Source organism: Hydractinia symbiolongicarpus, chromosome 11 (genome assembly GCF_029227915.1).
Source record: "Hydractinia symbiolongicarpus strain clone_291-10 chromosome 11, HSymV2.1, whole genome shotgun sequence".
Lineage (NCBI taxonomy): Eukaryota > Metazoa > Cnidaria > Hydrozoa > Anthoathecata > Hydractiniidae > Hydractinia > Hydractinia symbiolongicarpus.
The window spans coordinates 26217799-26235003 of record NC_079885.1 but is presented as its reverse complement, the minus strand read 5'-3'; the positions used below and the strand labels follow the sequence as shown (position 1 = coordinate 26235003).

General features: G+C 33.1%; 1 protein-coding gene across 2 annotated transcripts in view; it reads left to right on the top strand.

The window, feature by feature from the left end:
- Positions 1 to 17205, top strand: part of LOC130613950 (dynein axonemal heavy chain 8-like) — a 55493-nt gene that overhangs the window by 30039 nt on the left and 8249 nt on the right. For both annotated transcript variants that reach the window (XR_008975778.1, XM_057435325.1), the window contains exons 30-67: positions 270 to 423; positions 799 to 1170; positions 1544 to 1705; positions 2269 to 2493; positions 3905 to 4157; positions 4371 to 4657; positions 4758 to 4952; positions 5058 to 5192; positions 5418 to 5579; positions 5716 to 5962; positions 6076 to 6317; positions 6658 to 6801; positions 6890 to 7124; positions 7978 to 8120; positions 8937 to 9071; positions 9330 to 9452; positions 9766 to 9979; positions 10052 to 10158; positions 10329 to 10615; positions 10688 to 10757; positions 11005 to 11127; positions 11724 to 11854; positions 11991 to 12144; positions 12244 to 12408; positions 12615 to 12841; positions 13213 to 13435; positions 13546 to 13647; positions 13740 to 13814; positions 14050 to 14217; positions 14304 to 14432; positions 14550 to 14636; positions 14761 to 14898; positions 15250 to 15377; positions 15476 to 15644; positions 15979 to 16134; positions 16524 to 16679; positions 16804 to 16893; positions 17098 to 17190. Coding sequence is in view for 1 of the 2 variants with exons in the window: in XM_057435325.1 (XP_057291308.1) it covers positions 270 to 423; positions 799 to 1170; positions 1544 to 1705; positions 2269 to 2493; positions 3905 to 4157; positions 4371 to 4657; positions 4758 to 4952; positions 5058 to 5192; positions 5418 to 5579; positions 5716 to 5962; positions 6076 to 6317; positions 6658 to 6801; positions 6890 to 7124; positions 7978 to 8120; positions 8937 to 9071; positions 9330 to 9452; positions 9766 to 9979; positions 10052 to 10158; positions 10329 to 10615; positions 10688 to 10757; positions 11005 to 11127; positions 11724 to 11854; positions 11991 to 12144; positions 12244 to 12408; positions 12615 to 12841; positions 13213 to 13435; positions 13546 to 13647; positions 13740 to 13814; positions 14050 to 14217; positions 14304 to 14432; positions 14550 to 14636; positions 14761 to 14898; positions 15250 to 15377; positions 15476 to 15644; positions 15979 to 16134; positions 16524 to 16679; positions 16804 to 16893; positions 17098 to 17190 (6406 nt within the window). In the remaining variant the exon portion in view is untranslated. The remainder of the gene's footprint in view (positions 1 to 269; positions 424 to 798; positions 1171 to 1543; positions 1706 to 2268; positions 2494 to 3904; positions 4158 to 4370; positions 4658 to 4757; positions 4953 to 5057; positions 5193 to 5417; positions 5580 to 5715; positions 5963 to 6075; positions 6318 to 6657; positions 6802 to 6889; positions 7125 to 7977; positions 8121 to 8936; positions 9072 to 9329; positions 9453 to 9765; positions 9980 to 10051; positions 10159 to 10328; positions 10616 to 10687; positions 10758 to 11004; positions 11128 to 11723; positions 11855 to 11990; positions 12145 to 12243; positions 12409 to 12614; positions 12842 to 13212; positions 13436 to 13545; positions 13648 to 13739; positions 13815 to 14049; positions 14218 to 14303; positions 14433 to 14549; positions 14637 to 14760; positions 14899 to 15249; positions 15378 to 15475; positions 15645 to 15978; positions 16135 to 16523; positions 16680 to 16803; positions 16894 to 17097; positions 17191 to 17205) is intronic.

Below are 17205 nucleotides of genomic sequence, written 5' to 3'. Positions count from 1 at the left end.
TATCGCTGAAGTCAAAGCTGTGTAAAAATTCTGTTTTAAAAATCGTAACAAAATTCTCTGCATTAGAAACTAATGTTCAGGTAACAATGTTGGCAAAGTAGAAGGAATGTTTAAATTGTTGATGTTATTGAAATGGAGAAAAAGAATGTTTTTATTAGTTTAAATATTTGATTGTTCAGACATTTTTGTACCTACTTTACTGCCAATGACTGATGGCAAAACTTGTTTAAAACATTCAACATGCTATAAAGATGTTTATGTATATTTAGGTATAATGCACCTTTTAAGAAAGACATTCAGTTGTGGGTGCAGAAACTCTCCAACACTTCAGATATTATTGAAAGCTGGATGGTTGTTCAAAACTTGTGGGTTTATTTGGAAGCAGTTTTTGTAGGTGGTGATATCGCTAAACAACTTCCAAAGGTGTTTTTTTTGTTTTTATTGCATAATTTTGTGCGAGTTAATTCAGATATTTAGATTGAAAGGATAATTCTGAAGTAAAAAGAAGTTTTAAAAAAGTCTATCTGTTAGGCGTTGATTGAATGTGTTTCTGTACATACCAATTGTTCTTTAAAATCAATTCAAAAGCCTTTTTTTCTCTCGTACGTTTTGTAGGTTTTTATCCTGTGATCTCAGCCAGACAAGAAAATTTGTATTTTAAATTCTAAAGTGTTTTACAATTTTTTTTTTCAATAGAGGGTTTTTGAATTAGGGATATCTAACTAATTCTGAATAAGATTTCTTACTTCCTGTTGGTATTGTAGATTTTTAGTAAATAAAGTGTTTTTTTTAATGTAGGAAGCAAAACGATTTCAAAACATTGATAAATCATGGGTGAAGATTATGACTCGTGCACACGAAACTCCAAATGTAGTCACGTGTTGTGTGGGTGATGAGACGATGGGTCAATTACTGCCGCACTTACTCGAGCAGTTGGAAGTTTGTCAGAAATCTCTAACTGGTTATTTAGAGAAGAAAAGATTATTATTTCCGAGATTCTTCTTTGTTTCTGATCCTGCTTTACTTGAAATTTTGGGACAAGCAAGTGATTCGCATACTATTCAAGCTCACCTACTGGGTGTTTTTGACAATACAAAGAGTGTGGAATTTCATGAAAAAGATTACGATAGTATTATTGCTATCATATCAAGTGAAGGAGAAACCATTCCTGTATGTTTGATTAGTTATTTTTTATTTTTGTTGTCATTACTAGCGAATTCTATTTCTATACACCAGTTGTGTCCACATCAGTACCAAACCAGACGACTGTTGGCCTGAAAAACCCTTGAAAAGCCCAAAAAGATCAAAATATTGGATCTTAAAATATTAATATTTTAAAGAACATTTTGGCGTGACTGTTTGCACTTTTTTTGGTCTTTTTTCATTCACCTTATGGTAAAAGGTATTAATAAAAACAACTTAAAAACAGCTAAAAGAAAAATTTTTGTTAAAAATATTAGGTGGGGACCCCGGTGCAGGTATGTTACGGAAAAGTAATATAATATAACATTTCAATATTTAAATTATATTTTTGATCTCATAGCTTGAAAAGAAAGTAGATGCAAAAGGAAATGTGGAATTATGGCTAACTGACCTATTAAAAAATGCTCAATCATCATTGCACACTATCATACGAGATGCAGCCGTTACAATTAAAGATCCCTCTTTTGATATGATGAATTTTTTCAACGTATTTGCATCACAGGTAATGTAGTCACCGTATAGAGTTTGGTGTTTGAAACACGAATTCTTTCTAAACTAGAAATGTTATTTCCAGCAATGACCTTTACTTATTTTTATTTATTTATTTTTCTTTTATAAACCTTGTTGGAGTGAAGCAGTTTCCCCTTCCGTTACGGACAACTGACGTTAGCAGCCTGGAACGTGCAGTGACTTCCCACACCAAATTGCAATTGTTTCAACACAGCGTTTTCTTGTTAATTTTCATCTAACTTTTTGTGGAAGTCTTACAAAATCTAGTTATCATGAATAATATGATGATTTGCTCAAATGTCTTGAATAGATTTATGAATTACGTATGATTTAATTTGTATCGATACCATGTCAAAAGAAACTTTAAGAAGTTGGCGTGAATCCGTACCAAATTCAAATTTAATACCCTGGACTAATGTAATTACAACTGAAAATTGGATGATGTGACCACCATCTAATTGTCCATAAAATTTATTACAAAATTTATATGGGTGTTATATTTAATTATTTTAGATTTCTATTATTATTTCTTTTTTTTATTCTATGTTTATTTAGGTCGGTTTACTTGGAATACAAATGATCTGGACAAGAGATGCGGAGGAAGCATTAAAAAACGCAAGGTCAGACAGAGGTGTTATGAAGAAGACAAACCAATACTTTCTCGAGATGTTGAATGCACTTATTGATGTCACGATCCGTGACTTAACAAAGATGGAAAGAACTAAATTCGAAACACTTGTCACAATTCACGTTCACCAACGTGATATTTTTGATGACTTGGTATGTTTTATACATCAGAATCAAAAGGTTTTTTATATTTTATGAGTTTTGGCTTTATTGGCGAAAGCTTAACAAATTCTAAATGTGTTGTTTTGCATAATGACATGCTAATAAATTTCGCTGTCCTGTTTTAAGACGAAGTCGGTAAGTTAATATCTACTAAAATAGTAAAATCCTGTTTATAAAAAGGAGCATGTCTTTTCTACCGGAAACAACAAAGAACTTTTTTTCAAAAAGCATTTTAATAGTAAAGCTTTGATAGATAACATAGTAACAATCTTTTTTTTTTGAAGAACAAACAAATAGTTTGTACATCAAGTTTAAAAAATATAGACATTGTAAGGTTTAAAGAAAATTTCACAAAAGCTATTCGTTTCATATTTATACAAAATGACATTATGTTATGGAAATTGACTTTCATAATATCTGAGGCTATAAGGTACTATCCTCTAAAATACACCAAATAGCCAGATGGGTATCGTCCTTACAAACCAACAAGAGAAGAACAAAATGTTGACCTAATCGAATGTAACTTTAGGTACAAAGCTACAACGTCATATCCAGTGCTTCGTCATAAAAATCATTTTCTTGAGCTTGTTTTGAAGTTAATTCAATTAAGCACAAGTTGTATTTTTGATAAAAAAGTTTTTAATCTAGTGTTATTTTCCATTATAACACAGCATATTAAAATTGACCAAAATATTTATATAATTTATTACTTATAAATTAAAATGTCTTTAGTATGTTCTAGTTATGACATGGTACAGAGTACAATATTTTTGAGTTCTGGTATTTTTGTTTGGTTATTTTTTTAACCTTGAGTCGAGGAAAATAAAAACACAAAAGTATGAGATAAACATATATCTATTATACGAAGTGCGATAAATAGTTTACCATTACTGCAAAAAAATCCTCAAAGCATAATTCCAAAGTCAAACAAAATAGAATTTTTTTTTTAATGAAATAGACAACAATTGAATTACCTCTGGTGTAAATCTGTTATGATAAATTTAAACAGTTAATAATATATGACCCAGAAATGTATGAAAAAACAAAAGAAACTAACAACAGTTGATTCAGCGTGACTATTACATAATAAATTTAGTTAGTGTAGGTTTTTAGAGAGATGTAGCCGTCGTCGTATAAAATTGTGGACGATCAAATCTCATTTTTATGTCTCAGACAAACAGATGGAATTAAGTAAAAATTTGTATTTTCTCTCACTACCCAGACTCCTGAAAATTTTGTGTGTTCACATTTTAGATGAAAAATATGAGACATAAGATGTATCTCCCTTTACTGAATCACGTTGCAGATATTTTCATGCTTGTGTTAATCCAATTTATTGTTTGTTAAACCTTTTAACGTATTTCACAGCTACCCACCAATATGTTGTTTATTATAATTATAGGTCAAAATGCACATTCGAGATGTTACGGACTTTGAATGGTTAAAACAATCTCGCTTCTACTTTCAAGAAGAAAATGATGCTTGCTTAGTTTCTATAACAGATGTTGATTTCCACTATCAGAATGAATTTTTAGGATGTACCGACCGACTTGTCATTACACCACTCACAGACAGGTGTTATATTACTATTGCACAAGCATTGGGAATGTCGATGGGTGCGGCTCCTGCTGGACCTGCTGGAACTGGAAAAACAGGTATAGTAAATTGATCTTTTAAGGGACAAAGCCCTAACTAAACGTTAGAGAAATAAGTTAATCTTGTGGGAATTTTGATTTTTGTAAGGATTACTCTTGATCATTTGTTAAATGTCCTAGTGGGTTGTCCAAAACAATAAAAAATACAGTTAACAATGTTAAACTGTCTGGACATTAACTGAACAGTTACAATATTTCTTTTTTTTTTCATAGAAACTACGAAGGACATGGGTAAAGCTTTAGGAAAATATGTGGTTGTATTTAATTGTTCTGATCAGATGGATTTCAGAGGTTTGGGGAGAATTTATAAAGGCTTAGCTCAGAGTGGAGCATGGGGATGTTTCGATGAATTCAATCGCATTGAATTGCCGGTGTTATCAGTCGCAGCACAGCAAATTTATATTGTTTTGACGGCCAAGAAAGAACGCAAACCCGAATTTATTTTCTCTGATGGAGATGTTGTGTCGCTTAATCCAGAGTTTGGCATTTTTTTAACCATGGTGAGAAATTGCTCAAATATAATTACTTCCCATTTATGTAATTTCATAAGTTTTCTTTCACAATTGATCCCACTAATTTCCCAACTGTTATGTTCTTTAGAATCCAGGCTATGCAGGACGTCAGGAACTTCCTGAGAATCTGAAAGTTCAGTTTCGTACTGTTGCTATGATGGTACCTGATCGTCAAATTATCATGCGTGTAAAACTTGCTAGTTGTGGTTTCTTAGAAAATGTGATCCTTGCGCAAAAATTCTACACGTTGTATAAATTGTGTGAAGAGCAGCTGACGAAACAAGTAAGTGGTGGAAAATTCTGATTATGTAGCGAGGTAGATAACAGAAACAACTAAAACGTTATCTATCAAATGGATATTTCTTATATTCACTTTATATCTACTCAGGTACATTATGATTTTGGTTTAAGAAATATCTTATCAGTATTGAGAACATTAGGAGCATCTAAAAGACAGAATCCTGATGACAGTGAAAGTACAACTGTTATGAGAGTGTTGCGAGATATGAACCTGTCTAAATTGGTAAGATTTTCGAATATTATGTTGTCAGTTCTTCCACGATTTGTTCTGCCAGTGTGGAACTGATTTGTTAAAGAATTGTATGCAAAGATTGAATTTGTTCTATGTGGCTTATTATCTACCTCCCTGGGCGTGTTCAAAATTCTATGAACAGACGGGTCTTAAAAAGGCGTTAAAAAGGAAAGGTCTGGAAACTACAGTACTTTTTATTCAAATCTTATTTTATAGGTTGATGAGGACGAACCTTTATTTTTAAGTTTGATTAATGATTTGTTTCCTGGAATTGTTCTTGAAAAAGCTGGGTATCCAAGGATGGAAGCATCTATTCAAAAGAACGTGGAAGAAAATGGACTAGTGTATCACCCACCTTGGGTGCTGAAGTTGATTCAAGTAAGGATACCTATTTGTGAATGATATTTAGATCTATATTCCTTTTTTGAATTTGTAATGGGTAGGCGGTAACTTACATAAGTTACAGACCATATTCTAAATTATGACTGACTAGATTTCCCCTTTAATATTGTAGCTGTTTGAAACTCAGCGAGTTCGTCATGGACTTATGTGTTTGGGACCAAGTGGTGCTGGCAAAACTGTTTGTATAAACATGCTTATGAAAGCACTTGGAGATGCTGGTGAACCTCACCGTGAGTTGCGTATGAATCCGAAAGCTATCACAGCACCACAAATGTTTGGTAGACTTGATGCTGCTACCAATGATTGGACAGATGGTATTTTCTCTACATTATGGAGGAAAACATTAAAGACTAAAGCAGGTGAACATTTTGTTGAATATTTTGTACATGGATGTTGCAACTTGTCTCTATGAGGTTCGGAGGATGACGCATTTTTATCATTTTTACTAATACCATACTGTTCTTAACTTTAGGAGAAAAAGTTTGGCTTATTCTTGATGGGCCAGTGGATGCCATTTGGATTGAAAATTTAAACTCAGTGCTTGATGACAATAAAACATTGACACTTGCAAATGGTGATCGAATTCCCATGTCACCGTGTTGTAAGATCTTATTTGAAGTGCATAATGTTGATAATGCATCACCAGCTACTGTGTCAAGAGTGGGGATGGTGTTTATGAGTTCGTCAATTCTCGATTGGAGACCATTTTTGGAGGTAAGATATACATTAGTAGTAGTTCCCCTCTTCAGATATATTTATCCTACGTTATCTTTTTTTAAGGAGAAAGGCTGTAGTCTTGACTAACTGTAAAAGTGTTAAAGTTATACTTTTAACTTTTTTTACGCGTGGAGAATACCTTTAAACATAGTTTTGGAGTGACTGCACCTGCAAATAATTAAAATATGTTGCAATTTTTTGAAAAGCGCAGTAAAAAAATTTATGTTTAGAAAATTATTGTGTTAAGGTGCTGTAAATATTTACTCTTTTTATTTGTGTGTTACTACCATTTTGTCAACATGCCAGTTTCTTTAATTTATATAAATGATTTTTAAAGGGTTGGTTGAAATCTAAATGCTCACCACAAGAAGCTGATTTGATTCAACAGACATTTAATAATGTTTTTGATGGTTTGTTAGCCATTCTTTATCAGACACTCAATCCTAAAATGGATCTGCTACAGATCAATGTTGTAAAGCAGGTCAGTATATTTTTCACACTAAAAGTGTGATAATGTCATTTTGTACGCAATGTTGGTAGCTTACTGTATGTCATGTATCGTTTTTTAGGCGATTGATTTATTGGATGGTTTAATACCAAACCGAGTAGAACATGGTGCTTTACCGACTGCTCATTTAAACAAACTAATTGTGTTTGCTTTAATGTGGAGTGCTGGTGCGCTGTTGGAGTTGGACGATCGTGTAAAGATGGAAGCACATATGCGTTCATTGAAGTGTTTAGATCTTCCTGTCATATCTGCAGATTCTGGTGAAACCATATTTGAATATGTTGTGGATGATAATGGTAAATATAATCAGAGAGAGAGAGAAGAGATGTCATATTTTACATGGCTAGCCTTACAAATATCGAGGGATATACCCTGTCTATTATTTAGGAGCGATGGCTTCGATGGGGAGTCCTAGAGTATCATTTCGAACTACACAGATCTTATTAGGGTCCGCGCTCTGCCAGACAACTCCCCCCTTAGCGTTATGTCTCTTATTTTCAGAACGTTTTGAACTTCTTAATAATAGGATAATCAATGGGACTGTAATGCTTAGAAGACCTGTGGTCGAAATTATGTTCACGTCTTATACACCATACTTTAAAACATCCTTTATAAGAAATTGTAACAGTTTTGCTTAGAAAACCTGCAAAAGCTTTAAAAAGCTTAGAACTTTTGTGCACCTAAAAAAAGAAATTGCACGTATTTCATATAGAATACGCGGAAGAAAAACTTGTTGCAAGTATTTTTGTACAGTTTTGATATTTTGGTCTGATTAGAAATTAACAAAAAAAAGATATTTGAGTTCAGTTAGTGTAATGCATTAAAATTCTACTTTGTTTTTTTTTGTCAGTTATAAGTGAAATTCTCTAAGAAAATATATGTGAATTTCGAACCTGAAAGGGTTGCAAAATGTCTGTCGACGTTACTTCTACATTTAAAGTAGATTGTTTTTCCTCATAACCCCCTTTTGACAGTTTTCACTTATTAATATGTTTTGCATTTAAGTGTAGACAAACACTTTGCTGTACCGTATATCAGTTTATTCTTTGTTTTTCACAAGCAGAACATGCTGTCGTGTTGTTGCTACTGTATAGTTCATACATGGATTGATTTGATATAATGTTTAAACAACGACGAATTTAACTTTAGGTGAGTGGGAACATTGGCGTAATCGCGTTCAAGAATACATCTATCCCTCAGATAGCAAGCCTGAATACTCTTCTATTTTGGTACCGAATGTTGACAATGTGTGTACAGACTTCCTTACACATACCATTGCAAAGCAAGGAAAGGTACTTGTAGTTGCTATTACAGCCTGTACGTATTGACAAATCAGTGCATACACATATATTTGTATTGTCCAATCAAACACATGTATGTATTTGTATTGACCAATCAAACACATGTATGTATCTGTAATGACCAGTCAAACACATGTATCTGTAATGACCAGTCAAACACATGTATGTATCTGTATTGACCAATCAAACACATGTATGTATTTGTATTGACCAATCAGCATGGCTAACATTAATTCTAAAAGTTTAATTTTTCACTTTCCGTAGATTTGCTTGCACAACATATCTCAATTTTTTTTTTTTTTTCGTGTATATATATATATATATATATATATATATATATATATATATATATATATATATATATATATATATATATATATATATATATATATATATATATATATATATATATATATATATATATATATATATATATATATATATATATATATATATATATATATATATATATATATATATATATATATATATATATATATATATATATATATATATATATATATATATATATATATATATATATATATATATATATGTAACTTTGCCATATTTGCTTTTCGTAGGCCCTTCTTGTCTATGTTTACAGGGTAAAATTATATTAACACATCACAATATAATAAGCGCTTCTTCTAAAACTTAGTGTTTCAGCCCCTACACTTAGGAAGTAATCCTGCAAACATTTGTTTATGTCTCTCCATTGCTAAAACAAGAAACAAAAAAACTGATAAAGGTGTAAGTAAGTGAATGTTTTGATTTGTTTGAGAATTAGCAACACATTTTATTTAGTCTGTGCTACTAATTGGAGAACAAGGTACTGCCAAGACTGTCATGGTGAAAGGTTATATGTCCAAGTATGATCCAGAACAACATATGAGCAAAGCATTTGCATTCTCTTCTGCTAGTACACCAGATTTATTTCAGGTACCACATCCTGTCCTACTCACTTTTCTTTCTCATATTCAATTTTTTGAGAAATTTTCGTTGAATGGAACGTATTTTTTGAGTAAAAAAAACCTTTATATTTGGTGTTTGTTTTCCGAGGAATCTGTGAACGCTTTGAATTTACAATTTTCATTTTACTTTAGAATTTGTGTTATATTGTAATGATATTTCCATGTATCCATATATTTCTGCAAATTCTGCAAGTTATAACCGCTATCTTTTACTTACGTTTTATAGAGAACCGTGGAAAGCTATGTTGACAAACGTGTTGGTACGACCTATGGTCCGCCTGCTGGAAGAAAAATGACTGTCTTTGTTGATGACATCAACATGCCCATCATTAATGAATGGGGAGATCAGGTATATATTGGATAGATGTACTAGCTATAAAAGGAGACAATAGCTTTTAAAATTGTATATAAGAATTACAATGTACTTATTGAGCAAGTTTCTTATATTTTGTCTATCACACAAGGTGATTTCGTGTCACGATTGCACGAAATATTTTTGGTCAAAATAGCTGCGAGATTGTTTTTACGATTCCTGCATATTCTCCATTGGATAGCGAGTAGTCTAAAATTAAATATATGCAACTTTTACTTCTATATAGCTGTATTTTAGTTGCTGTGAATGTAATTCAACATTAAAAAACTACTCTTCTTCGTAACTATAGATCACTAATGAAATCACACGGCAAACAATGGAAATGGGTGGTTTCTATAACCTTGATAAACCTGGTGAATTTACAACAATTGTGGATATTCAATTCATTGGTGCTATGATACACCCAGGAGGAGGACGAAATGACATACCTCAGCGATTAAAGAGACAGTTCTCAGTATTTAACTGTACACTTCCATCAAATGCATCCATTGATAAAATCTTTGGTAATATATCATGATGTTATTTTTTTAACTAAATGATTTGGGTAGTTATTTAACTTCACTTTAATTGTACAGGCATTATTGGATGTGGTTGGTTTTGCCCGGCTCGTTTTGAACCTGGAATTTGTGAGATGGCAGAAAAACTTGTGTCGTGCACACGCACATTGTGGCAGAAAACGAAGGTACGCTTTTAAGTATTGGGAAGATGTTGTACCAAGTAGATTCCTCACAAAGAAAACTTTAAAGTCTATTGAAGCTCCTGGTATTACATTTAATTAAAAACCTGTGAGCTTGTGTTGTCTCCATTCGTCAGGTAGATGATACAACAACATTTTTCTTACTTCGTCTTTAGATTAAAATGTTGCCAACTCCTGCAAAGTTTCATTACGTGTTCAATTTACGTGATTTGTCTCGTATTTGGGAAGGCATGTTGAACATTTCAAGTGATGGTGCTAGTGAAGCTAAAACATTGTTAAATTTATGGAAGCACGAATGCACCAGAGTAATTGCAGATAGGTTTACTAATGAGGAGGATAAGGTTTGGTATGAAAAATGCATGACAATATCTGTATGTGAAGAAATTGGTGAGGATGTTGCAGAAATGTTAGACAAGGAACCATTTTTTGTTGATTTCTTGAGGTAACATTTTCTAACCTGATTCTGTTTATTATCATGATATCGTTTATATTTATTACGCTCTTGATTCATTAGAGACGCGCCGGAACCTACAGGTGACGAGGGAGAAGATGTTGATTTAGATGCGCCGAAAGTGTACGAACAGGTCTGTTTTTGATATTATGACAGGTTTTCTAGCGTATTAAAGAATCTTAAGTAAACCCTGGAGACAAAAGTTTAGAGAGGAAATTAAAGAATTTGCAAAATTTCTAAGAGTTTACCATGTTGACTTGTTAATTCTATCATATTAATTTCTTCCACGCCTAATTTTAAATTTAACAGATCAAAAAACAACATCTTGTGATTTTTCCAACTTTTTAATATCGAAATTTTAAAACTATGATTGTGTTTAGGTTCCAGATTTAAACTTCTTATCTGATAAACTGGGATTTTACATGGCACAGTACAATGAAATGGTGCGCGGTGGATCGTTAGATCTCGTGTTCTTTAAAGATGCGATGGTACATTTAGTTAAGGTTTGTACTTTTGCGATTACTTACTGCGAAATTCCTGGTATTACACGTGCATGATATTTTCATGTTAGTTCCAGCTTTAAAAAAACATTTATTTAAACATGCGTATTTAACGTCTGTAACAGGAGCCAATTTCTCTGTAATTTTTAAAGTTGTTGTTCATTGGACATGATCAAGCCAAAAAATTTCTAATATTAGCGGTTTTACCAATGATGTCATCAAATTGGCGAAAATGATAAAAATAGCTTAAATTGGTGATCCTAAAGTATTTGTATAGTTACTTGGAATTTAGTCACACCAATGTTGCGAAGAAAAAAAACAGTGTAACAATATATATTAGCAAGTCCCCTAAAGCTTTTTAAAAATTGCACAATTTCACTATATAAAATATAAAAGTTAGGAAAAGTAAGAAAAACAAATCTTGTAACTGGTAATATAAAAAGGCTGAACAGGGTGAAGAGAGTCTGTTTTAAGCACAAAAGAATGTCTTTTCCTGTCTGGAAAGAAAATATGAGAAGATATAAGAACATAAAGCAATCACAAAGTTGTTTTATTGAAATCTTTTATGTTTTGTCACATTTGCAACCTTGTTTTACTAGATATCAAGAATCATTCGAACAGCACGTGGCAACGCTCTACTAGTCGGCGTCGGAGGGTCAGGAAAGCAATCTTTAACAAGACTAGCATCGTTTATTGCTGGTTACAAAAACTTTCAAATCACTTTGACTCGGTATATTTGTTGTAATATATGTTTCATGCTGTCGCGTTCTCGCTCATCAACTGACACTCCCATTTGTGCTTAGGCTTTTGTGCCAATCTGGTCTTTAAATGGAAACGGTTCCTAATCGCTTTTTTGTTGTTTATAGATCATACAACCAAACTAACTTGATGGACGATCTAAAATACTTGTATCGGGTTGCTGGTGGTGAAGGGAATGGGATCACTTTTATTTTTACTGACAACGAAATCAAAAGTGAAGGTTTCTTAGAATTCATTAACAACGTGTTGTCGTCTGGAGAGGTTTGTTATTTTAAACTCTTTTTTTACTTTCGTCTATTTATCGCAGTTTTCACCCTCTATTTCTATGTTTTTTAATAAGCACATAAATTACAATTGTAGGTTTCAAATCTGTTTGCGAGAGATGAATTGGACGAGATAACTAATGATTTAGTGGCTGTCATGAAGAAAGAACATCCAAGGATTCCGCCTACACAAGATAATCTTTACAATTACTTTATATCACGTGCTAGAAATAACCTTCATGTTGTGCTTTGCTTCTCACCTGTAAGTTAATGTTGATACTTTTTATTAACTGATTTCTGTTAGCCCTAGTCAGGATGTGCTCTTTTTATTTTGCAAATTTTGTTCAACAAAGTTTTTTAAGGCAAGATTTTTCCTTGTAAGATAACGTCGCTATGTATATCCAAACCTAAAAAAAGTCTAAACCAGTGAAACACAAACTTGGGAATGTTAAATGTCCTATTATTTAGGTTGGCGATAAATTCCGCACGAGAGCATTAAAGTTTCCAGGTCTGATCAGTGGATGCACTATGGATTGGTTCAGTCGATGGCCAAAAGACGCTCTTATTGCTGTAGCTGATTACTTCTTGTCTAAATTTGACATAGTGTGTACTGCAGAAACTAAACATTCAGTTGTGGAGACTATGGGTGTGATTCATGATGGTGTAGCTGAGTCTTGTGTAGATTACTTTGAGAGGTGCGTGTGTCCAATGATTGTTCAAGCAATATCTGTGGAATATTCGAACTAAAGAAAAGACTGTTTTAATGCTCATATAATTTTTCACAAAAAAATAACCTGTAAATAATATTGCTTGAAATTATATAATGGTGGATGAAATCAAAAATTTACCTCAAAACTTTACATAAGGAGGAAAAGCTATCATGCGATTTTATAAATTTCTATGACTTTCTAATAAAGCAATATGCAGTAAAATTAAAAGTTGCAGTAGAATTAAGATAATATATTTTTTTACAACGTCAAATGTGGGGTGAGCAGTATGGTGTTCGTTTCATGGACACGTCCCTTTTTTCTTTTTTAGTCTTGAATGTTTTAATCCATTCGTTTAGATTCCGTCGACAAACGCATGTTACGCCAAAGTCTTACCTCTCTTTTATTGACGGCTACAAAAACATTTATGCGGAGAAAAAATCAGAAATAGGCGAACTTGCAGGACGCATGAAAACAGGTCTTGATAAACTAATCGAGGCAACAGAATCCGTGGCCGAACTATCTAAAGAATTAGTGGTCAAGGAAAAAGATTTGCAGGTTGCGTCTGTGAAGGCGGATAAGGTAAGAATTCGCCTTGATGTTTGTGTTTTAATTCAATCTGCAATTTTTTCTGTCTATGACGAAGCAATTGAGTAAAACTGACATAACGAATCATAAATTTCAATATGCAGGTTTTGAAGGAGGTGACTGAGAAGGCTCAAGCAGCTGAAAAAGTGAAAGCTGACGTACAGAAAGTAAAAGACAAGGCGCAATCGATTGTGGAAGAAATTGAAGTATGATTTTTCTAGTCACACATCTAATCTTGTATTTGTTGGTTGACTTTCTTGACAGCGCCACTAGTGTTATTCATCTCGATTATCCATAGGTTGATAAAGCGTTTGCTATGGACAAATTAGAAGCAGCAAGACCTGCTCTTGAAGAAGCAGAAAGAGCCCTGCAAGTATGTGCCTTATACATTTTACGTCCTCCACTTGATTTGAAAAATATCAGTGTATGTAGAGCTGAACGTCTTTTTATTACTTATCCATGTCAATGAGCCCGAAAGGATATGATCTTAATAGTATGTAACAATTATAGGATTTTAATTTTAAAATAAAAATATAAAACTTGTGTGAATTTAAGTTTTCCGCATTTATCAAGCGATGCTAATCCTGTTGTAAATAAACCTTTTTTAGACGATTAAACCTGCACATATATCAACCGTACGAAAGTTGGCCAAACCGCCCCATCTTATCATGAGAATTATGGATGCTGCTCTCATATTATTTCGCCGTCCTCTTAATCCTGTTGTTGCTGATCCAGCTTATCCATGTCCTACACCGTCCTGGGCAGAATCATTAAAAGTACGTGGAGAATGATCTTGCTATAATCCTTTTGTTTTGGTTCTATTAAGTCATGCATAAGCATTTAAAATATATTTATTTTGCAGTTGATGAGCTCGTCAACCTTCTTGCAAGGCTTAATGACATTCGATAAAGACACGATTACAGAAGAAATGGTGGAACTTTTAGATCCGTACTTATTGATGCCGGATTATACTTTAGAGGGAGCTAAAAAGGTGCACATGTTACTCTATGCGTGAATGTTGTTGAAGTCTTTTCGTTTTCTTTTTGTCAAATTCATTCTTCACAATTCTCTTTTTCTGTATTTTTAGTAAATACTGTCTATTTTGTAGAGTTGCGGTGATGTAGCTGGTCTCCTGCAGTGGACAAAAGCTATGTCCTTCTTCTATGGTGTCAACAAGGAGGTGCTACCACTAAAGGTGAAAACATGTTTACTTTCTTTTTACTTACCACTTGTGTTTTAATGAAAGCAGGGAACCACGAGTTCTTGCAAATGTGTCTCACTGTCTCTGTACGTTTTAGCAGCTCTATTTTTTTTATTAGGCTAACTTGATTGTGCAAGAAGCTAAACTGAATATTGCGCAAGCAGATTTAAATGCAGCGCAAGCCACACTTGATGAGAAGCAGGCTGAACTCGACGAAGTGCAAGCTATGTATGATGCTGCGATGAAAGAAAAACAGGTAAATAAACTCATTATTTGTAATGGGTTGAATTCACACTCAAGCTACGGAGAACCATAATGAATGAACTTCAGCGATAAAAAATGGCAGGGTTAATTTAATTAAAAAAAAATAATAATAAATTTACCACTATTTAATAAATGATTTTTTTTAATGTATACGGTGCGTTATATAGTGCTCTCCTTCTTCATCGTGTGATTTGTATATGTGTTTTTGCCTCAATTTTTATAGACTGTAAAACAATCTCATAGCATAAAATAATCTAATCTGTTTTAGCTTAATCCCGAGGAGATTTATTCTAACACCACATATATATATATATTAAAATACAATTTAATTGATCCTTTACAGGACTTGCTAGATGATGCTGAGAGTTGTAAGAAAAAGATGGAAGCAGCTTCCCAATTAATTGATGGACTCAGCGGTGAGAGAGTTCGATGGACACAACAAAGTAAGGAATTTCAAGCACAAATCGGAAGGTAAGAATATTTCTTTCAACAGAGTTTTTACTTGAATAATTTTGCATGTACTTTAATCGCTACTTACATACCTGATTTGTTTTGCTTCTCTCTCGTAGACTTGTCGGCGATGTATTGCTCGCTACTGGTTTTTTGTCATACTCTGGTCCTTTCAATCAAGCGTTTCGAACGAAGCTGCGAAACAATTGGCAATCGAAACTGAAAAAAAAGAAAATTCCATATTCTGAAGACCTGAACATTACAGCAATGCTTGTCGATAACGCCACAGTAAGTTGTTTACTATATATCAGAGAAATTTATTTCTTGAAACAGAAGCTGACCGATCGGCCCGAGGGTTGTACAGTTACATAGATTTCAAGATATGTTGGACGAACCAAAAGAAGTTTTTCTCGATGGTGTTGTTTTTTTATATATATTGTTTTCACACTTTTTCTTGAAGAAAACAATTGGCAACGGAGCCAGTTATGATACAACATTAACAAAAAAGAATTATATTCACATACATTTCAAATGGTGTCGTAGACAGAATATTGATTTTCAAGTTAAGTGCAGTTTGAGTGTGAAGTTTTTTCCATCTATAGAAGTAATTCTTTTCTTACAGATTGGAGAGTGGAATTTGCAAGGTTTGCCAAACGATGATTTGTCTATTCAAAATGGTATCATTGTAACGAAGGCAACTCGCTATCCTTTGTTGATTGACCCTCAAACGCAGGGTAAATCATGGATCAAAAACAAAGAAAAAAATAATGAATTACAGGTATCAAAAATTACTCCGGTATTTGGGAAATTACTTCGGTATCTGTAAAATTACTCATGTATCTGCATAATTACTCCGGTATCTGCAAAATTACTCCGATATTTTCAAAATTACTTCGGTATTTGCAAAATTACTCAGGTATCGGATTCCAGCACTTATTTCTTTTGACTGGTCTGGTCTGTTTTTTTTATTCATCAGGTTATGAAAGCTGTTCACGTTTTTTTTTTTCTTATTGAAGATAATGTTTTTGTCACGTCAGCTTATTTTTGAAAAAGAATGACCTCTTTATCTATTTTAATTTGGAACCGTCGCGAGATAAAATTTAGAATCTTATTTCTACCATTAAAACTTAGCTATAAATAATAAAATGTTGATAATATTTTTCACAGGTGTCCACGTTGAATCACAAATATTTTCGAACTCACTTAGAAGATTGCCTATCACTTGGTCGACCCCTTTTATTGGAAGACATCGGCGAAGAACTTGACCCAGCACTTGATAACGTATTGGAAAAGAATTTTATTAAATCTGGTAGTACCTTTAAGGTGTGAAGCTTTTCTTGAAGTTTATAGGACTGTCTGTTCCTACTAATATACTGGACTACATTAAAAAAAGCTAAGTCAATGCTAGGAAGTATTTTGATATAGGTGAAATAATGCTTTGATATAGGTGAAAGTTGGCGACAAGGAGTGTGACGTCATGAATGGATTTCGTTTGTATCTTACGACCAAACTTGGTAATCCCGCCTACACACCCGAGGTAATAACTGTGTGGTATTCTGCAGGATATTTATTTGCGTAGTAGTTCTCTAGTTATCAACTCATCATAAACTCGGACATTATGCAGGTGTAATACGTCTGTAGAAAAGCCTCTGAATATAATAAACAAATAAATCAACGAATGAATGAATATAAGAAATGTGATGTGAGAAACGTAATAGCTGTATATCTCTTCGAATACTAGGTCAGTGCTCGCACGGCTATTATCGACTTTACTGTCACCATGAAAGGTCTGGAAGATCAGCTACTTGGTCGTGTCATCAATACAGAGAAACAGGTTTGTTTCAATAAC